Source organism: Mustelus asterias, chromosome 1 (assembly GCF_964213995.1).
Source record: "Mustelus asterias chromosome 1, sMusAst1.hap1.1, whole genome shotgun sequence".
Classification (NCBI taxonomy): Eukaryota; Metazoa; Chordata; class Chondrichthyes; order Carcharhiniformes; family Triakidae; genus Mustelus; species Mustelus asterias.
In genome coordinates, this window is record NC_135801.1 from 176,838,599 (window position 1) to 176,861,265 (window position 22,667).

At 44.7% G+C, this 22,667-nt stretch overlaps 1 protein-coding gene across 2 annotated transcripts in view; it reads left to right on the plus strand.

The window, feature by feature from the left end:
• Positions 1-22,358, plus strand: part of ubox5 (U-box domain containing 5) — a 42,494-nt gene extending 20,136 nt beyond the window's left edge. For both annotated transcript variants that reach the window (XM_078223424.1, XM_078223414.1), the window contains exons 2-5: positions 1,724-1,819; positions 10,136-11,300; positions 17,581-17,724; positions 20,658-22,358. In XM_078223424.1, the coding sequence (XP_078079550.1) occupies positions 1,766-1,819; positions 10,136-11,300; positions 17,581-17,724; positions 20,658-20,866 (1,572 nt within the window). In that variant the 5' untranslated portion in view covers positions 1,724-1,765 and the 3' untranslated portion in view covers positions 20,867-22,358. The remainder of the gene's footprint in view (positions 1-1,723; positions 1,820-10,135; positions 11,301-17,580; positions 17,725-20,657) is intronic.
• The last annotated feature ends 309 nt before the right edge of the window (positions 22,359-22,667 follow it).

Sequence of the window (22,667 nt, forward strand, 5' to 3'; positions counted from 1 at the left end):
CAGTCCCCTCCTCGGAGAAATCCAGCCAATGCCAGTCCCTCCCTCATCTCTGGAGGTCATTTCCTACAGGTACCCATTCAATTTCCTTTTGCAAATCAATGATTGTTTCTGCCTGTACCCACCCCCAGTCAAGGACAGCAAGTTCCAGGTGATCAGATATAGGTTATTACAGGTCGATGCGTTAAAAAAAACTTTTGCTCATTCCTCTTGCCAAACCTTAAATCGGTGTCCCCAATTCCTTGTATCATCAGCTAACGAGAACAGTTTTTCCTTACTTATCTTGTCTAAACCTTTCATAGTCTAGTACCCCTCTCTCAATCTCTGCGATCTCCTCTACTCCAGGGAGAATAACCACAGCTTCTCCAACCTAATCTGTAGCTAAAATCCTCAATCCATGGAAGCATTCTGGTAAAATTCTCTCTCTTCCCTCTCAAGGGCCTTCACCTCATTCCTAAAATGACCAGAACTGGGCACAGTCCTCTAGCTGGGACTAACAAAAGCTTCATACAGTTTCAGCATAACTTCCCTGCTTTTGTACTTGATATCTGTATTTATGAAGCCTAAGATCCCATATGCTCTGCTAACCACTCACCTAATACCTCTTGGCCAAGCTAAAATTGCCCCTTAGTGTCCTGAGATGCGTAGATTAGAGGGATTAACGGGTAAATGGGGTAGAGTCTGGGTGGGATTGTGGTTGGTGCAGACTCGATGGGCCAAATGGCCTGTTTCTGCACTGTAGGGTTTCTTTCTTTCTTTCTATGACCTTCTGCCATCTTCAGAGTTTGAAGTATTCCCCCTACCCCACAAAAAGGTGGCTCTGTTCCTGCACACTATTTAAAACTGTGCTCTTAATTCTGTTTTAACTCTATCCCTTTTGCTAAAGTGCGCCACCTCACGCTTCTCTACTAAGTTCCATCTGCCACTTGTCTGCCCAATTTGCCAATCTATCTATATCTTGTTGCAGGTAATTCATATCATCCTCACTGTTTGCCGCTCCACGTTTGGTATCATTTCTAACGCTGTAGGATTCCTAACTAGCATATACCTACAGATCCTCGATTTTTATGCAGGACATTTCCAATAAACTAGTTGGCTGTTGACCACATACTAGAATAAATCTCTTCCAACCCATGGAATGTGATGTAAAATGCAGTCAAGTTGCAACTAAGTCATAAGTGGTTTCAATTACTGTAAAGAAACTTGACGGCTTCAGCTGGAGCACCCAAGACAAACCTCACAAATGTCCATACTGACCAAGTGCTGGATGTTCTCTCTGTGTCTGCGTGATTTCCTCTGGATGCTCCGGTTTCCTCCCACAGTTGGAAAGATGTGCTGGTTAGGTGGATTGGCCATGCTAAATTCTCTCTGTGTACCCAAACAGGCACCGGAGTGTGGCGACTAGGGGATTTTCACAGTAACTTCATTGCAATGTTAATGTAAGCCTACTTGTGACTAATAAATGAACTTTAAACTTTGTAAGGTGTCATGGAAGCATCAAAATGTAATTTTCTGTGCAAATCTGAGCAATGGCCAATTGTTGCTGCAACAGCTCACTTGCCTTGCACACATACCTGCTTTAGGTTTAACAGTGTGGAGAGAATGAGATGGTCAACAATGTGAAGACCAAGACTATGTTTTGTCCGACCACTCAGCCCATTTGGTGCAGTGGTGCACAGGTTATACGATTGCAGTTAATTTATTGACTTACTTTCCCCTATTACAGAAGAAACTTCTGTCAGAATTAGCTCTTGATTCAACACCGAGAATGACCTTAAACTTCTGCCTCCCACAATTCAGCCCAAGGATTCAGTGCAATAAGGTAAAAGATCATTTTGTTTTGTACTTGGCTAAATTTGCAAATCCAAAGTCCACCTTAACACCTTTGTTTATACAAAGACTTTTAAAGTTAGTAAGATGGAGTTTGGTGTTGAGGAACAGTCGGATCCCCGATCTGCTGTCGTTTGCAAAATAATTCTTCCATTGTCAGTGGTAACAAATTAAATAAGAAAATCCTAAGATGTTTTCCCAATACATGAAGAGCAAGAAAAAAGGTAGGGCCCATCAGAGATGCCCATGATAACTTGTGGGTTGATTCGAAAGATGTGGCAGGGTTCTCAATGAGGGAATGCTTTTTCTGTTTGATTCATTCGTGGGACATGCGCGTTGCCAACATTTATTGCCCATCCCTAGTTGAGAGTCAACCGCATTGCTGTGGCTCTGGAGTGACGTGTAGGCCAGACCAGGTAAGGATGGCAGATTTCCTTCCCTAAAGGACATTAGTGAACCAGATGGGTTTTTCTGACAATCAGTAGATTCTTAATTCCAGATTTAAAAAAAAATTGAGTTCAAATTCCACCATCTGCCGTGGTGTGATTCGAACCCGGGTCCACAGAGCAGTAGTGGAGTTTCTGGATCACACTTTGTTTCTGTGTGAAATATTAGATGCAATAATCATAGTGGGGAGAGGAAGTGCTGGAGGGATTGATTGGATTTGATTTATTATTGTCACATATTAGCATACAGTGAAAAGTATTGTTTCTTGCGCGCTATACAGACAGAGCATACCGTTCATAGAGAAGGAAGGGAGAGAGTGCAGAATGTAGTGATACAGTCATCATAGAAAGAGGCCATTCGGCCCATCGAGTCTGCACCGACCACAATCCCACCCAGGCCCTACCCCCATATCCTTACATATTTTACCCACTAATCCCTCTAACCTACGCATCTCAGGACTCTAAAGGGCAATTCTTTTTTAGCATGGCCAATCAACCTAACCCGCACATCTTTGGGCTGTGGGAGGAAACCGGAGCACCCGGAGGAAACCCACGCAGACACGAGGAGAATGTGCAAACTCCACACAGACAGTGACCCAAGCCGGGAATCGAACCCAGGTCCCTGGAGCTGTGAAGCAGCAGTGCTAACCACTGTGCTACCGTGCCGTCATAGCTAGGGTGTAGAGAAAGATCAACTTAATGCGAGGTAAGTCCATTCAAAAGTCTGACAGCAGCAGGGAAGAAGCTGTTTTTGAGTCGGTTGGTACGTGACCTCAGACTTTTGTATCCTTTTCCCGACGGAAGAAGGTGGAAGAGAGAATGCCTGGGGTGCGTGGGGTCCTTAATTATGCTGGCTGCTTGGTGGAGGCAAGTTGGCATCCTTAAAGGTGGATAAATCACCAGAGCTAGATGAATTGTATCCGAGGCTGTTGAAGGAAGCCTGGGAGGAAATAGCAGATGCTCTGAGGATCATTTTCCAAGCCTCACCAGATACAGGTGAGGTCCCAAAGGGTTGGAGGTCTGCAAATGTTTTATCATTACTTAAAAAGGAGCAAGGGATAGGCCAGTAAACTAAATGCTGGTTAGTTTGACTTCACTGGTGGATAAATGATTGGAGGCAGTATAAACCGTCACTCAGGCACGGATGATCTGGGATAATCAGTATGGAAGGTCATGTCTTACAAAATGATCAAACCTTTTGAGGAAATAACAAGGAAGATTGATGAGGGTAGTGCAGTGGATGTTCTATGGTTGATGAAATTTAGCCTAAAAAGCAACTATATTTTTAAGGAAAGGAAGAAATCTCATTAGTGACAGACAGCATGGTTTTGTAAGAGGGAGGTCGTGCCTTACAAATTTGGTGGAGTTTTTTGAGGAAGTGACAAAAACGGTTGATGAAGGAAGGGCCGTGGATGTCGTCTATATGGATTTCAGTAAGGCATTTGACAAAGTCCCTCATGGCAGGTTGGTTAAGAAGGTTAAGGCTCATGGGATACAAGGAGAAGTGGCTCGATGGGTGGAGAACTGGCTTGGCCATAGGAGACAGAGGGTAGTGGTCGAAGGGTCTTTTTCCAGCTGGAGGTCTGTGACCAGTGGTGTTCCACAGGGCTCTGTACTGGGACCTCTGCTATTTGTGATATATATATAAATGATTTGGAAGAAGGTGTAACTGGTGTTATCAGCAAGTTTGCGGATGACACGAAGATGGCTGGACTTGCAGATGGCGAAGAGCATTGTCGGGCAATACAGCAGGATATAGATAGGCTGGAAAATTGGGCGGAGAGGTGGCAGATGGAGTTTAATCCGGATAAATGCGAAGTGATGCATTTTGGAAGAAATAATGTAGGGAGAAGTTATACAATAAATGGCAGAGTCATCAGGAGTATAGAAACACAGAGGGACCTAGGTGTGCAAGTCCACAAATCCTTGAAGGTGGCAACACAGGTGGAGAAGGTGGTGAAGAAGGCATATGGTATGCTTGCCTTTATAGGACGGGGTATAGAGTATAAAAGCTGGAGTCTGATGATGCAGCTGTATAGAACGCTGGTTAGGCCACATTTGGAGTACTGCGTCCAGTTCTGGTCGCCGCACTACCAGAAGGACGTGGAGGCGTTAGAGAGAGTGCAGAGAAGGTTTACCAGGATGTTGCCTGGTATGGAGGGTCTTAGCTATGAGGAGAGATTGGGTAAACTGGGGTTGTTCTCCCCAGTTTAGAGAATGAGGGGAGATCTAATAGAGGTGTACAAGATTATGAAGGGGATAGATAGGGTGAACGGTGGGAAGCTTTTTCCCAGATCAGAAGTGACGTTCACGAGGGGTCACGGGCTCAAGGTGAGAGGGGCGAAGTATAACTCAGATATTAGAGGGATGTTTTTTACACAGAGGGTGGTGGGGGGCCTGGAATGCGCTGCCAAGTAGGGTGGTGGAGGCAGGCACGCTGACATCGTTTAAGACTTACCTGGATAGTCACATGAGCAGCCTGGGAATGGAGGGATACAAACGATTGGTCTAGTTGGACCAAGGAGCGGCACAGGCTTGGAGGGCGAAGGGCCTGTTTCCTGTGCTGTTCTTTGTTCTTTAAACTGGATGTAAAATATACCATGATATTTATTGAAAATAGAGAGCGCAGTTATGAACTTCCTCTGGGAACTTTCTAAGATGAATAAATTCAAGGAGAAGCTAGATAAGCTCACAAGGGCAAAAGAATAAAATTTGCTGAAAGGTTGAGATGAAGTAAGGTGGGAGGTGGCTTGTGTGGAGCATAAGCACTGGCATGGAGCAGTTGGTCTGAATGGCCTGGTTCTGTGCTGTTGATGCTGTGTGACTGTGCAAATGTGTTTTCAATAACTCAAAGACATGACCCCATCACTGATTCATTAGTATAGAGTTACTAACATTTACTCTATTAACTAGAAAGCAAAGCTGTTCACATTCTTCTCTAAAAGCATCCACAGAAGAGGATCTATCAGCCACCCTTGTAGGCTGCCTGAGCAAGATTACCAATTTAACCTTTGTGCTGAATTGTTGACAACTTTGTCATGTGAATGATCTCCCAAAACATTTTTTTGGGTGAGGGTGAGACCATGTTTATTGCTGCATCTCCAGTGGACCAGCCAACAAACATTGAATAGATTCTCTCTACACTATCTTCGGTCTCCACTTTTCATTCCCTACAGCCAGTTCTTTTTATGGCTTAAGGTGTTCCAGGACCTAAAGTGGTAGAGTACGGTTTAACTGAGACAAAAAGCCAATTGACAAAGATAACCTCATGCTGCTTTTCAGCTCACTCTGTTCCAATTAACACATTTTAAAAAAATTTCTTCTTGGGATCTGGGTGTTGCTTTCAAGTCTAACAGCACCAGGTTAAAGTCCAACAGGTTGGACTTTAACCTGGTGTTGTCAGACTTCTTACTGTGTTTACCCCAATCCAACGCCGGCATCTCCACATCATGTTGCGTTCAAGGCCAGCATTTGTTGCCCATCCCTAATTGTCCTTGAACTGAGTGGCTTGCTCGGCCATTGCAGAGGGCAGTTAAGAGTCAACCACATTACTCTGGATCTGGAGTCACATGCAGGCCAGGTCAGGTAAGAATGACAGATTTCCTAAAGGTCGTTAATGAACCAGATGGGTTTTTACAACAATTGCTGATATTTCATGGTCAGCATTACTGAGACTAGCTTTATATTCCAGATTTATTAATTGAATTTAAATTTGATCGGGGCTATGGTGGGATTTGAACCAGTGTCCCAGCTTGGATTAGCCAGTCTGACACCACCATCTCCCCCTGAAATGTAATTCCATAAAAATCACCAGATGGTTGTGGGTGAGGATTCCACCTTTCTTGATTCATCCATTCAGAAATATTGAAGCATATGGTCAGTGCTAAGTTTAAAATTTATTTATTGGTGTCACAAGTAGGCGCTTACATTAACACTGCAATGAAGTTACTGTGAAAATCCCATAGTCGCCACACTCCGGCACCTGTCCGGGTACACTGAGGGAGAATTTAGCATGGCCAATGCATCTAACCAGCACGTCTTTCAGACTGTGGGAGGAAACCGGAGCACCCGGAGGAAACTCGCGCAGACACGGGGAAAGCATGCAGACTTGCAGACTCCAACGTTACAACATTGAGGAAGATATTGGACGGCACAGTGGTTAGCACTGCTGCCTCTCAGCGCCAGGGACCCGGGTTCAATTCTGGACTCAGGTGACTGTGTGTGTGTGGAGTTTGTACATGGGTTTCCTCTGGGTACTCCAGCTTCTTCCCACACTCCAAAGCTGTGCGGATTAGGTTGATTAGCCATGCTCAATTGCCCCTTCATGTCAGGGAGATTTTCAGGGTAAATACGTGGGGTTACGCGGTTGAGCCTGGGTGGAACTGTTGTCGGTGGGCCAAATGGCCTCCTCCTGCACTGTTGGGATTCTATGATCTGTACCATTTGTCATACCAATTCATATTTTCCTTTTGAAATACTCATCCGCTTCCCTTCATTTACTTGGACTTAGTTCTGCCAGTCCTGTGTGGGACAATGGGCAGCAAGACTCCACCACCAGCCCCAGTCCATCACAATCCCAGATGGCTCTTGAAGGTCCTCCTCAAAAGTACTTCAGCATTTCTTCTTTGGCCAACCTTGTCTTCTTCCATCTCGTCCGTTCTGCTGCCAATCTTGCACTGTATCCAGGAGATGAAATATGTGTTCTGTCAGCCTCACTCGTCTCTCTGTCGTGGTCTTTGCTAATGTTTTGCTCCATTCAAACCTCCTCCGACCCTCCTTCATCTAATCCTATCACCTTCTATTTCTTTCTCACTAATATGCTTTTTCAGCTTCTACATAATACAATGTAATTTTCCTTAAAGATGTTTATACTGTTTCCCTCAATTACTGCCCGTGCCACTGTGCACATGGGGCAGCACGGTAGCACAGTGGTTAGCACTGCTGCCTCACAGTGCCAGGGACTCGGGTTCGATTCCCAGCTTGGGTCACTATCTGTGTGAAGTCTGCACATTCTCCTCGGGTCTGCATGGGTTTCCTCCGGGTGCTCCGGTTTCCTCCCACAGTCTGAAAGATGTGCTGGTTAGGTGCATTGGCCATGCTAAATTCTCCCTCAGTGTACCCCGAACAGGCGCCGGAGTGTGGCGACTAGGGGATTTTCACAGTAAACCTACTTGTGACACTAATAAATAAACTAAACGTTGCAGTGCGTTCCATATTCTGCTATGAATTCCGCTTCTGCAAAGACATTACATTGCGTTCCATTACATGGCAACAGCACGGGGCATTTTAAAATAGAAAAAACTTCCCTTTGTTCTTTTGAATGTTATGCTCTCCATTCACCGATTCACCCGCCAGTTGGGAATTGTTTTTCCAGCTTTTCTTCATGAAAGCCCCTCATAATTTTGAACCGATTTGAATCCGATTTCCCCATCAGCTCCTTTGTTCACCACCAGGTGGGGCACTCGGAGCAGTGAACCTTTCTCATTCAAAGTGGAGTTTAGCCGGCTGTGAACTGAGCACCAAAAAGCCGCGGCGATTAGGGTCTCTCTTTCAGGAAGAAAACAGCGTGTATCAAAAACTGAAGGATAACAATGGGAGCTCATTAAATCCGTAATTTTGGCCATGTTGTAGGAGATGACAAACAGTCTTTATATCACTAATTAGCCGCTATGTACGGTACAGAAACCGGAAAGCAGCTGAGAGGATGCTTCCCCTCACGGGCGAATCTAGAACGAGGGGACGCAGCTTAAAACGAAGGGTTCTCCCATTTGAGACAGAGTTGAGGAGGATTTGTTCCAGGCAGAGGGTTGTGTTAGTCTTTGGAATTCTCATCCGCAGTGAGCAGTGAAGACTGGGTCATTGAATATATTCAAGGCTGAGTTAAAAGGATCTTTAATCTATAAGGGAGTCAAAGGTTATGGAGATGGACAAAATAGAGTTAAGGTCACAATTGGATCAGCCATGATCTTATTGAATGGCGGAGCAGGCTTGAGGGGCCGAATGGCCTACTCCTTTTATTTGAATGTTCAGAGACAGGTATAGGCGGAAGGGGGGAGCAGGATATTGAATTTGATGATCAAAATGAATGGCGGAGCAGACTGGAAGGGCCGAAAGGCCTCCTCCTGCTTCTAGTTTCTATGTTTCTATTCAGCCCACCTGATCTTTGCTAATGTTTTTGCTCCATTCAAACCTCCTACGACCCTCCTTCCTCTAATCCTAACATCTTTCCTCCTCTTTCTTTCTCCCTCATACTTTTTTAGCTTCTATATAATATATTGTAACTTTTCTTAAGGACATTCATGCTGTTTCCCTCAGCGACTGCAAGTTTCAGCACTTTCCATATTCTACCCATTCTTGAGTTACAAATGTTTCTCCTGAGTTCATCATTGGATTTACAGAGAAACTTAGAAACTAGAAGCAGGAGTAGGCCATTCAGCCCTTTGATCATGGCTGATCATCAACTTCAATATCCTGATCCCTATTCTCCCCCTATCCCATTAGCCCAAAGTGCTATATCTAATTTCTGCTTGAAATCTCACAATGTTTTGACTTCAACTACTTTCTATGGTAGTGAAATCCAGATTCACCACTCTCTGGGTAAGAAATTTCTCCTCACCTCAGCCCCCCCGGCCAGAAGTGATTTATTTTTTCACTCCAGCGGGGTTTAGCATAGCTCCCCACTAGCGGGATGCTGGCGGCACGACCCTGCTGGGGGCCTCAAAGGGTTGGAGGTGATGGGGAGGTGCCCCCTGGGCATTGCCAGCTTCGGCCCCCTGACAAATTGGGGAGTGCCATGAGGGAGGGGGCAGGATCGGGACTGCTGGTATGCGGAGGGGAAATCGAGGTGGGTTGGGGGAGCTGGGGGGGTTTGGGTTGCTCGGACACGTCTGGGGGGCCAGCGATCAAGGCGTTGGTTGTGGACTGGCCAGCAATCGAGCTCAGTGTTCTGCTGCCGGCCTCTCCAGCGGGAATAGATCAGCGCACTGATCTTTTGCGAGATTCACGTTAGTGCACCCTGCAGTGCGCAGAGTGTGGGAGATTCATTTTGAAAATCCAGCTGAAAAAACAACGTGGTTTCCTCCAGTTTTTTACACAAATTTGACACTTAGAACTTTTTTGGGGAGAATCCCACTCAATGTTTTTCCTAACTGAGTGTTCTCCATTGAAGGCCATTCGCCCGTCAGCACAGGATCTCACTGGCTCCTGTGTCTCTGCTGCTAAGAAGGAGCTGGGGAATCTCCCAAGCTCCATCAGCTGTTTTGTTGGATGGAAGCTGGGAGACTGGAATGGGGATTCAGTGATAAACCTCTCTTTCCCTCTCCCTTTCCAGAGAAAGATCACAGACTTTGTCCAGTGCTGCTGTGGATGGGAACTGACTGGAGTGGGAGATCGGGCCTATTCCTTGCTGCCCACTGGTCCAGTAACTCTGTGCTGATGAATTAATATGGCCTAGTGGTAATATCTCTAGACTATTAATCCAGAAACTCAACTAATGTTCTGGGGACCCAGGTTTAGATCCCACCACAGCAGATGGTGGAATTTGAATTCAATACAAAATATCTGGAATTAAGAATCTACTGATGACCATGAAACCATTGTCGATTGTTGGAAAACCCCATCTGGTTCACTGATGTCCTTTAGGGAAGGAAATCCGCCGTCCTTACCAGGTCTGGCCTACTTGTGACTCCAGAGCCACAGCAATGTGGTTGACTCTCAACTGCCCTCGGGCAACTAGGGATGGGCAATAAATGCTGGTCAGCCAGCGATGCCCATGACGCATGAATATAAAAACAAAGTTTCTATCCAACAGGCGTGCAGTGACAAATATTCCATCTTTTATCTTCCTGTTGCATTCTGCCCAGGTCTGTGCTGACGGCTATGAAGCGAGCAACCTGATCTCTGCGGACCCTGTGAAAAGAAAATGTGGATTCCGCGCTGAATACTTCATCAAACCTCCTCTACATGTTACCATTTCATTCCCATTTAATGTGGAACTGTGCAGGATTGACATAGATGTCTCAGTTAGCTTGCAAAACTCGATGGGATTGGATATTTACACATGTACCACAAGCAGTAAGAATGTGATGTGGAATGAGAATTCCACACAAAACTCTCAGCTTTCAGGCCCAGCCTTTTCAGATAATGATGTGTTTACATTGGTTGGGAAAGCCACACTGAAAAACCAAAGTAAAGTATCCTTCAGGCACAAAGCCTTTAAGGCCAGGCCTCCCTTTAATGAGTTTAATGAACAATCTGCTGTCACTGACAGTACTTTAGTGCAGGATTTGTGGAATAAGGGACATTTTTCTCTGACAAATATAAATCACCTCAGGATCTGCATTACTTATGTGTCAGGTGGCAATTTGCCTTGCTTAAGGAGGGTTGCCATCTGGGGCCAGCCATCTAGGTCGTCCCCTCGTACAGTTATAGAAGGCATCTACAGAGTTTATCAGAAGCACAAGGCTGGGCAATCGACTCCAGTTGTCAACCAGGGAAATGTTTCTGCTGCACCATCCAGTGATACACGGAGCCTACAGCCGGTTGTTAATGGATCTCCGATGACTAACGGCAATGTTCCAGATGAATTTCTAGATCCCATCACTTCCGAGATCATGGTCCTCCCTATGTTACTTCCCTGTGGCAAAGTTATTGATCAGAGTACTCTGGACAAGTACAGTCGGTGCGAAGCCACATGGGGCAGGGTGCCCAATGATCCCTTCACAAACGTTCCCTTCGGCCGGCATTCCAAACCAGTCCCTCACTCGATGCTTAAAACAAGGCTGGACTACTTCCTGCTCCATAACGCGACACCAGATCGCGCTGTCGTGGGGAGAACTCACATTGGATTTGTTGCCTCGTCTGCAGTGAAGAGAAAATCAGACTCCGCACGTGACACAATCACCAATCCTGTCTCGGAGGGAATGAGTGCTGGCACTAGTGGGAGCTCTACTGCTGCTGTATCCGATTGTGGAGAAAAGAGATTCAAAACAGATATGAAAGAACAGCAAGAGCCTGGGCAAGATTCGGGTATAACCATCTTTCATTTTCTCCTTTATATCAGTTATTATCTTCTCCTGCAAGTATTGATTTTAATCACCAGCAGTTTGTTAGATTTTAAGAATGCAAAAGATTAAGACGTATTCTCCGAAACTCCCACACTTACCTCAACTCTGTGTTTCACTCTCTGCAGCTTGTTAGGTGAATGAGGCACAGATCTGACAAATGGAGTATAATGTAGGAAAACGTGAGGTTGTCCATTTTGGCAAGACGAATAACGAAGAGGCATGTTATCAAAATGGTGAGAGATTGCAGCACTCTGAGATGCAGAGGGTTTTGGGTGTCCTTGTGCATGTATTTCAAAAAGATGCAGCAACTAATTTGGAAAGCTAATAGAATGTTACAATTTATTGTGAGGGGAATTGAATGCCAGAGTAGGGAGATTATGCTTCAGTTGGACAGGGCATTGGTGAGACCACATCTGGTGTATTGGTCTCCTTATTTAAGGAAAGATGTCAATGCATTAGAAGCAGTTCAGAAAAGGTTTACTAAACTAATACCCGGAATGGACAGTTGTCTTGTAAGGAAAGATTGGACAAGCTAGCTTTGTATCTGCTGAACCTTAGAAGAGTAAGAGGCAACTTGATTGAAACATATAAGATCCTGAGGAGTGTTGACAGGGAGGATGTGAGGAAGATGTTTCCTCTTGTGGAAGAATCTCGGTATCATTGTTTGAGAATAAGGGGTTGCTCATTTAAGACAGAGAGGAGGAAAAGATTTTTTGCTCAGTTTGCGAGTCTTTGGAATTGAGTCCTTGAATATCTGGAATGTAGAGGTAAATAGATTATTGGTTAGTAAGATGGTGAAAGATTATCGTGCATAGTCAGGAATGTGAAACTGAGGTTAAAATAAGATCAGCCATGATCTAATTGATTGGTGGAGCTGGTCTGAAGGGCCTACTCCTGCTCCTTGTCCCAGATGTTGTCACCTCTGCTCCTGTGCCCTTCCCAGCAGGGTCACAGGACTCTAATCAGGAGTAGTAACCCTGGCTGAGCCAGCATTAAAGTGCATCAGTATTTGGTAATATTGCCTTCAGGAATTATATGTGTCACACTTCAAAATGTCACTTGTTATACATGTAAAACTATAATTTAAAAACAAAAGAGCAAGAAAGTTGATCATTTAAGGCTGTGTTCTGAATATTAGCCAGAATTTAAAAGCAGATACACTTGTGGAATCTTCGAATGATACAACACTGAAGAAGGCCATTCAATCCATTGTGCCTGTGCTGGCTCTTTGAAACACCAGTCATGCACAGTTCCAAGATTCCCTCTAAGCTACATGGCTGCCTGACCACGCAGCAATCGGGAATGCTGCACTTGGCTAAACAGGCTGCACTGCTGTGTACCAGTGTCGGTTCCTTTGACTTGCACATATGCATGGGTGTGCAGCAATCTTAAAAGGATTGTGGAATGCATAAAACGGACAAATGGAAATTGGAGGGACCATTTCGTAATCCCACATCCCCCCGCCCCCCCGCCTGTAATGTAACTTTGTACATTCCGCATCCTCAAGCGCCTGTTCGACTTCCTTTTTGAAATTATGAATGGAATCAGCTTCCATAGAATCATAGAAACCCTACAGTACAGAAAGAGGCCATTCGGCCCATCGAGTCTGCACCGACCACAATCCCACCCAGTCCCTACCCCCATATCCCTACACATTTACCCACTAATCCCTCTAACCTACGCATCTCAGGACACTAAGGGCAATTTTTAGCATGGCCAATCAACCTAACCCGCACATCTTTGGACTGTGGGAGGAAACCGGAGCACCTGGAGGAAACTCACACAAACATGAGAATGTGCAAACTCCACACAGACAGTGACCCGAGCCGGGAATCGAACCCAGGTCCCTGGAGCTGTGAAGCAGCAGTGCTAACCACTCTGCTACCGTGCCGTCCCCTTTTCCACCACCTTTTCCATTACAGTGTACTGAGTGAAACATAAGTTCGCCTCATCTTCCCTCTCGATCTTCAGCCAGTGATCATAAATTTATAACCTCTGATTATTGACCCACTCACCAGAGGATGTAGGTTTTCCGACCTACTCTGTCAAACCCTCACATCAACCCAAAAACCTCAATTAAGTCACCTCTTATTCCAAAACCTATTAGGCTGACAATTTTTCTGTTCATTCATGGGCATCGCTGGAATGTCAGCATTTATTACCCACTCCTAATTGCCCTTGAGTAGGTTTTATGAAGTGGGGTTTTACAAGATTGTGATGTTTTGGGATTGTCTCTTTAATTCCAGGTAAATGAAGTGGCTCGAGTGATCTGCTTTGAATTCTGGGGATTTTCACAGTAACTTCATTGCAGTGTTAATGTAAGGCTACTTGTGATACTAATAAATAAACTCAAACTTTGATGGCTAGGTTATAATGGGGACAGAGAGGCCAGGGTGAGACTTCATGGAGCAAAAGGCGAGAGCAACTGTGTTAACTGGACTTCCGAACTCCGAGATTTCGGACAGAAAGAGAGAGGGGGAGGATTTGCCGAGAGACAAAGAACTGCAGCTAATGTGGTCGTCATGATGTGGGGATGCCGGCGTTGGACTGGGGTATGGACTGGGGTAAACTTGCTAATGTGATCAGCAGCAAGGAGATGGTGTCCCTCCTGCAACCTAGGGTTCAAGCAGAAATGCAGAAGGAAAGACAGTCTCTGGTCAAAGAGACATATCCCCAGGCTATCTAAGATATCCTGGAGGTTCGCCTTCATGTGGCTGGGTTGGTTAGCATTGTTAGAGTGGGCCTCTCTGCTGGTATTCAGTTTGGGACTTTTCCAAAACCTCTCATGATCTCTATAGAATTCGATAACTTTAAAAAGAAATTCAAACTTCCAGTTAAAAGCTTAAAGGATGACACAAGATTTCACGTTTAAGACTTTTTTTACTGTAACAAAAGACTAAAAGCACGATTAACTGAACATCATCACTCCAGGAAGACACCTCGGAGGGCTCATACAGCAAGGCAATATGGGTAGAGCTCAGGAATAGGAAAGGTGTAGTCACAATGTTGGGGGTTTACTATAGGCCATCCAACTGCCAGCGGGAGATTGAAGAACAGACATTTAGGCAGATGTTGGCAAGGTGTAAAAGTAACAGGATTGTTGTGGTGGGAGATTTTAACTTCTGGGACTCACTTAGTGCTAGGGGCGTGGATGGGGCAGAGTTTGTAAGGAGCATCCAGGAAGGCTTCTTGAAGCAGTATGTAGATAGTCCAACTAGGGAAGGGGCCATATTGGACCTGGTATTGGGGAATGAGCCCGGCCAGGTGGTCAATGTTTCAGTAGGGGAGCAGTTCGGGAACAGTGACCTCAATTCAGTAAACTTTAAGGTACTGATGGATAAAGAGAAGTGTAGTCCTCAAGTGAAGATGCTAAATTGGGGGAAGGCTAATTACAACAATATCAGGCAGGAACTGAAGAATGTAGATTGGGGGCAGATGTTTGAGGGCAAATCAACCTCTGGCATGTGGGAGGCTTTCAAGTGTAAGTTGATAGGGATTCAGGACCGGCGCATTCCTGTAAGGATGAAGGGTAAGTATGGCAAGTTTTTGGAACCTTGGATAATGAGAGATATTGTCAGCCTAGTCAAAGAGAAAAAGGAAGCACTTGTCAAAGCTAGGAGGCTGGGAACACATGAAGCAAGTGTGGAATACAGGGAAAGTAGAAAGAAACTTATGCAAGGAGTCAGAAGGGCTAAAAGGGGTCATGAAAAACCATTGGCCGACAGGATTAAGGAAAATCCCAAGGCTTTTTATACATATATAAAGAGCAAGAGGGTAGCCAGGGAGAGGGTTGGCCCACTCGAGGACAAGGGAGGGAATCTATGCATGGAGCCAGAGGAAATGGGCGAGGTATGAAATGAGTACTTTGCATCAGTATTCACCAAAGAGAAGGACTTGGTGGATGATGAGTCTGGGAAAGGATGTGTAGATAGTTTGAGTCATGTTGAGATCAAAAAGGAGGAGGTATTGGGGTTCTTGAGAAACATTAAGGTAGACAAGTCCCCAGGGCCTGATGGGACATACCCCAGAATACTGAGAGAGGCAAGGGAGGAAATTGCTGGGGCCTTGAGAGAAATCTTTGTATCCTCACTGGCTATAGGGGAGGTCCCAGAGGATTGGAGAATAGCCAATGTTGTTCCTTTGTTTAAGAAGGGTAGCAAGAATAATCCAGGTAATTACAGGCCAGTGAGCCTTCCATCAGTGGTAGGGAAATTATTGGAGAGGATTTTTCGAGACAGGATTTATTCCCACTTGGAAATAAGTGGCCGTATTAGTGAGAGGCAACATGGTTTTGTGAAGGGGAGGTCGTGTCTCATGAACTTGATCGAGTTTTTCGAGGAAGTGACGAAGATGATTGATGAGGGTAGGGCAGTGGATGTTGTCTACATGGACTTCAGCAAGGCCTTTGACAAGGTCCCTCATGGCACACTGGTACAGAAGGTGAAGTCGCATGGGATCAGAGGTGAGCTGGCAAGGTGGATACAAAACTGGCTCGGTCAAAGAAGAGGGTAGCAGTGGAAGGGTGCGTTTCTGAATGGAGGGCTGTGACAAGTGGTGTTCCTCAGGGATCAGTGCTGAGACCTTTGCTGTTTGTAATATATATAAATGATTTGGAAGAAAACGTAACTGGATTGATTAGTAAGTTTGCAGACGGCACAAATGTTAGTTTGAGGTTGGTTTGTTCTCACTGGAGCGATGGAGGTTGAGGGGAGACCTGATAGAAGTCTACAAGATTATGAGCGGATTTGCAGATAACGATGAGGACCATCAGAGGATACAGCAGGATATAGATCAGTTGGAGACTTGGGCGGAGAGATGGCAGATGGAGTTTAATCCGGACAAATGTGAGGTAATGCATTTTGGAAGGTCTAATACAGATAGGAAATATACAGTAAATGGCAGAACCCTTAAGAGTATTGATAGGCAAAGGGATCTGGGTGTACAGGAACACAGGTCACTGAAAGTGGCAATGCAGGTGGAGAAGGTAATCAAGAAGGCATACGGCATGCTTGCCATCATCGGCCGGGGTATTGAGTTTAAAAATTGGCAAGTCATGTTGCAGCTTGATAGAACCTTAGTTAGGCCGCACTTGGAATATAGTGTTCAATTCTGGTCGCCACACTACCAGAAGGATGTGAAGGCTTTGGAGAGGGTACAGAAAATTTTTACCAGGATGTTGCCTGGTATGGAGGGCATTAGCAGAGGTTGGTTTGTTCTCACTGGAGCGATGGAGGTTGAGGGGAGACCTGATAGAAGTCCACAAGATTATGAGCGGCATGGACAGAGTGGATAGTCAGAAGCTTTTTCCCAGGGTGGAAGAGTCAGTTACTAGGGGGCATAGGTTTAAGGTGTGAGGGGCAAGGTTTAAAGGAGATGTACGAGGCAGATTTTTTACAGAGTCGTGGGTGCCTGGAACTCGTTGCCGGGGGAGGTAGTGGAAGCGGATACAATAGTGACTTTTAAGGGGCACCTTGACAAGTACATGAATAGGATGGGAATAGAGGGATATGGTCCCCGGAAGGGTAGGGGGTTTTAGTTAAGTCAGGCAGCAAGGTCGGTGCAGGCTTAGAGGGCCAAAGGGCCTGTTCCTGTGCTGTAATTTTCTTTGTTCTTTGATGTGGAGATGCCGGTGTTGGACTGGGATGGGCACAGTAAGAAGTCTCACAACACCAGGTCAAAGTCCAACAGGTTTATTTGGAATCACGAGCTTTCAGAGCACTGCTCCTTCATTAGGTGAGTGGAGAGATACCTACCAAAAACCCGTGATTCCAAATACACCTGTTGGACTTTGACCTGCTGTCGTGAGACTTTCTTAGTGTGAACATTATCACAGAATTGTTATAGTGACATTCAGCCCATCATGTCTGCATCATTGGCTATCTGAATGAACCTAAATCCTTGTGCCATTCCCCTGCCTTCTCTCTATCACCTTGCAAATTCTTCCTTTTAAGGTCGTAGTTGAATTTCCTTTTGAAGGTCTCAATTGAAGCTGGCTCCTCCACAATCTCAGGCAGTGCATTCCAAACTTTAACCACTTGCTGCGTGAAAATGTTTTTCCTCATGTCGCTATTACTTCTTTTACCGATTACTTTAAAATCTGTGTGCCCCAATCAATATTGGTGGGATATTCAGTGATGGTTGACCTTCAAGGAGATTCTCTCTTTGAAAATGGTCATTGCCTGACACTTGTGGTGCGAATGTCACTTGTTTCTAAATGATTTGTTTTTTGATTGTATCTAAAGGTACGGTTTCCCATGAGCAGCGGTTATCGCAAAGTTTAGACAGCGCCTTGGCTTCTGCCTTGAGTACTTTCCCATCGTTCACTGCCAGGCAAAGACCAGACGAGCAACAGCCAGAGGTTGGCAGCGTCTCTGACTATATGCAAGGTACTGTATGTAGATGGTGGCTCGGAGCTAGTTTGCAATGCTGTAACGATAACATCGCAAGCCAGTAGCACCTTTCAATGCAGCAGTCCAATGTAGCCAGAAAGGGTGTGTTGCAAAATTGGAGTTTTCTTCTTTTGGATGAGAGATCAAATCAAGGTCCCATCAATAGGTTACGGTGGTGACAGAATTCGGGGAAGGGCAGCAAATGTCCCGTCCAAAATTCCCCCTTCAAATGGCACCAACATAAACCAATCATCTTGTTCTCAAGGGGCGGCACGGTAGCACAGTGGTTAGCACTGCTGCTTCACAGCTCCAGGGACCTGGGTTCGATTCCCGGCTTGGGTCACTGTCTGCGTGGAGTTTGCACATTCTCCTCGTATCTGCGTGGGTTTCCTCCGGGTGCTCCGGTTTCCTCCCACAGTCCAAAGATGTGCGGGTTAGGTTGATTGGCCATGCTAAAATTGCCCTTAGTGTCCTGGGATGCATAGGTTAGAGGGATTAGTGGGTAAATATATCGGGATATGGGGATAGGGCCTGGGTGGGATTGTGGTTGGTGCAGACTCGATGGGCTGAATGGCCTCTTTCTGTGCTGTAGGGTTTCTAAGATCTTGATTTGATTTGATTTATTATTGTCACATGTATTAACATACAGTGAAAAGTATTGTTTCTTGCATGCTATACAGACAAAACATACCGCTCATAGAGAAGGAAACGAGAGAGTGCAGAATGTAAAAGAGTTAGAATGAAGTTTCAGAAGTATAGAACGAGAGCAAAAGATAGAATTAGAAGGTATGCTGGGCACAGCTTGCAAGAAGTCACCACACTCCGGCGCCATCTTGAAAAAAAGTCTTGTCATTTACTTGTGGAGACCTGTCCTCAAATTGGCTGCTGCATTTTCCAGCATAGCCATAGCGACCACACTTCAAAAGTACTTATTTAATTGTAAAGCTGTTCTTGTCAAAGAACAAAGAACAATACAGCACAGGAACAGGCCCTTCGGCCCTCCAAGCCCGTGCCGCTCCCTGGTCCCAACTAGACCATTCTTTTGTATCCCTCCATTCCCACTCCGTTCATATGGCTGTCTAGATAAGTCTTAAACGTTCCCAGTGTCCTGAGGGTTTGGTGAAAACAAAATGAATGGAAGTTCAGCCTAGTATAGCGGTTCACCAGATAAACAGACGGACTATTTCAGAATGTTTTTCAGTGATTTTTAAAGTTGTAGTTAAGTGAGACTAATAGACCCCCAGCAAGGAACTGATACCTTGAGAACAAGACAGGAAGGCAGCGGAGAGACAAAAGAATGCTGGGAAAATCACAATGGCAGGTGTGAAAACCTCGTCTGTGATGTTTTAATTTATGTCTCCATTAAAAATCAATTGCTCCAATTCCTTTGGATAAAGTGGTCTGCAGTTTAGTGGTTTGTCAACAATTAGAATTTGAAGGGCAATTTGTAAAGGAGGAATTTATCATCACTCTGATCCATAGATGTGCTTAAGGAAAAATTGATTGATCTAAATTATGAATTGTGTTCTGACTATTGGAATGACTAACAGAGTAACGATTGTGTTCTGCAGCATTAAACTGGGAATCGATTTCCTTTCAGTAGAATGGCCTGCAGTAAATATTTCTGTTGGAACTTACTGTTGCGTTTTATGAACACTTTCCAAACTTGTTGAAATGTCCTCCTGCTGAACTAGCCTCACTGTTGCCCAATCATCTAGTTTGTGGTTCATATTAGTATTGTAGAGGCAATTTTTAGTTTTGGGAAGATTCAATTTGTACAGGTAAGGTCATTAAAATTTGGACTTTAGAAATTGCCAGAACAGCTCAAATAATGGTGGTTAAAGGGTCTCATGTGTACTTAATGAGGTCAAAGTTTGGAGTGTAAAAACCATAAAAATGGCAGCTAGCCTTCATTAAGCTGGGAAACTGCAAACAATAAGTCTGAGGAGAATTGCCCTTATTTACTCATCCAGATCTCAAGGTCAAAAGGTTTGATTTTGAAGCTTAAAGTTAATTAATCTAAAAATCAATCCGATATCTCAACCAACCACTGTTGCCACAGAATTGGCAGGGTGGAGCCTTGGTTGGAATTCTGGAAGTTATGGGATTTTTCCTCTGGGTTTGGAGCTGAAAGCACCCAGGTTGGTGGGTGTAAGCCCAGTGTTCAGCAGACAAGGAAAGAAGGAGTCTGCTAAGAACTGAAAAGCAGCTGTAAACCAGGAGCAAAAGGGTTATCAGAAAATGGGAGTATTTCTGAGGTGGAGGCACTAAACAATTACCAGAGAGAGTGCAGTGAACCTAAGTTTGAACTGAGAAATCCACAGTCCTGAGGTTTGAAGAAATGCTGGAGGATCACTTGGTGAAAGTTAAGGGAAGGATCCCCTTGACATTTTGTAACCTTGGAGAACAGCTGGAACACTGATGAGAAATTAAAGTGAATTCCTGAGAGCTGTGGCATTTTGTTTTGGACCAGGGAACGAAAAAGAATCTTCAAGAGCCTGAAACCTAGCAAAGGCTTCCTGGGGCTTTGGAAGGAGGGGAACAGGAGAGGTTCAGTTGAGAATTTTAATCTAAAGTGCACATGATTGTGTTTTATAATTTTTTTGATGTATTCGCCTAATACAATGTTTATTTAATAGTGGTTGCTTTGTTTTTTGTATAATTAAATTCATTTGTCTTAAACCATGGAATCTCATGGCGTAATCTCTTTCAGCTGATCACTGGGTGTTTGAATTTCTCTTTAAATGTTAACGGTGCTTCCCGATATCGTCACATTTTAGAAAGAAATCACTGCTGATTGCAATTGGCTTTGTCATAGAGAGACCAGTATGGAACGGGAAAGGAATAGCACGTTCTTAAATTGTGTGTGGTGCAACATAATCTTCAAAGTGCTTTTGAAAATAATAATGTTGTTGCCTCTTTCTCTGCAGAGCGGAATCCATCCAGTTCCGATGAAGCATGCAGCTCCTGCAACAAAGCCCTCTCCGCATACTCTGAGAACGTCCTTGTGTACAGACTGCTGTGTGGGCACCTGATCTGCAGGCCCTGCCTATCAGAGAGGCGGAAATCCTCAGCATTCTCCTGTTTGAAATGCAACAGGACAATCACCACCAGTGATGTGGTTCGAGTTCACCTTTAGACCCCGGGCACTTTGAAGCTGCGCTGAGTGCAACTCTTCAGTGCAGTTGGTTTAATAAAGAACTGAATCTGCCTTTCACTAGAACTGGCAAAATCGAAGAGCAGGAAAGGGCAGTTAAATGTAACTCTTTCAGATATTTGAAACGGATTATTTACTATGTTGATATGTGGGAGCAGATTTCAATTGCTGTGTTGGCGAGGAGCGCACTTGAGAATTTATCAATGCTCCGCCATAATGGTTAAGGTGCTGGCTTCACCAAATTCAGCTTGGAATTTGGTTCCTGGCTGGGTTAAACAATACAAAAGCATCTCTCCTCAGAAGAGTAAAAACCCCAAACAGTAAGAAGGAATTAAAAGGCTGTAAAATGTTAAAATGTAAGACTCAACTATTGTCTTAGTGCTCTGAGGTGTGAGGTTTAGAGTTCTGATGAAGGGTCATCCAGACTCGAGAGGTTGGCTCTATTCTCTCCCTATAGATGCTGTCAGACCTGCTGAGATTGTCCAGCATTTTCTGTTTTTGTCATTGTTTTAGTGCTTTTTATATCCCGACAGCCTTTCAGTATTCAGAGCTGCCTCAGGCCTGTCTGTCCGCTTGATTGGTCCATTGACTCAGTTACCGTGGCGGCACGGCAGCACAGTGGTTAGCACTGCTGCTTCACAGCTCCAAGGACCTGGGTTCGATTCCCAGCTCGGGTCACTGTCTGTGTGGAGTTTGTACGTTCTCCTCGTGTCTGCGTGGGTTTCCTCCGGGTGCTCCGGTTTCCTCCCACAGTCCAAAGATGTGCGGGTTAGGTTGATTGGCCATGCTGAAAATTGCCCCTTAGAGTCCTGAGATGCGTAGGTTAGAGGGATTAGCGGGTAAATATGTAGGGATATGGGGCTAGGGCCTGGGTGGGATTGTAGTCGGTGCAGACCCAATGGGCCAAATGGCCTATTTCTGCACTGTAGGGTTTCTATGATCTTTCTATGATCTTACTCACTGGCCCCATTCAAAACCTGCATTCTCCAGACACGAGACAAATCCATGATGTCCCATGGTTGTTCTGGGTACTGTGAGCTGAAGTTTATATTTTAAGGATTGATTCTTCCTTTCTCTAGTGGAACTTAAAAGCAAAAGCTATTTATTTATAAGTTCCAATTAAGTAAATGAAACAGTTTTCTTGAACCGGTGACACTAAATTGAGGGAGATGTATTATAGTACGATGCCTTCCACCTACTTTGTACTTTTGAGGGACATGAGGGTTTATTTTTGTGAAATAAATAATGTCTGACTAAATATATTAGTGATGATTGATTTGTTGCTAATATGGAGCCTGATGTTAAAAAGAGCACTTGTGTTAACCAATGTTTTGTTACGGTTCCTGCAAATAAATGCCTGAGCTTTCTCGATACAATCTTTATTTTTGCACAAGACTTGTCATGAGACAGAGACTTTTTTTTAATTAATGTTGCAAATTGTCCTGAAAAGCCAGGGAATAAAATGTTCAGCATCAAATCTATGTTTGAAAGTTATTAATATTATTAGCATCTGTGGAATGCTGATTTTATCAACATGAGACTTGGGTGTGGAGTCAAGACCCATGGTACAGGACGGCACCAAGACTGAGAAGGTGACACATTAGAGGTACTGGTGGTTACAAAATTTGGCTTTTACAAGCCTGCAGATTGACGGGAGATGCGTAGACTGAAGGAGGTAAGAGATTTCACACTTTCAGATCTTGGAAAGGGGGTGAACACGACATGGAAAATAGAAGCAGGAGTAGGCCATTTGGTCCTTTGAGTCAGTACAATAGTTTGCATT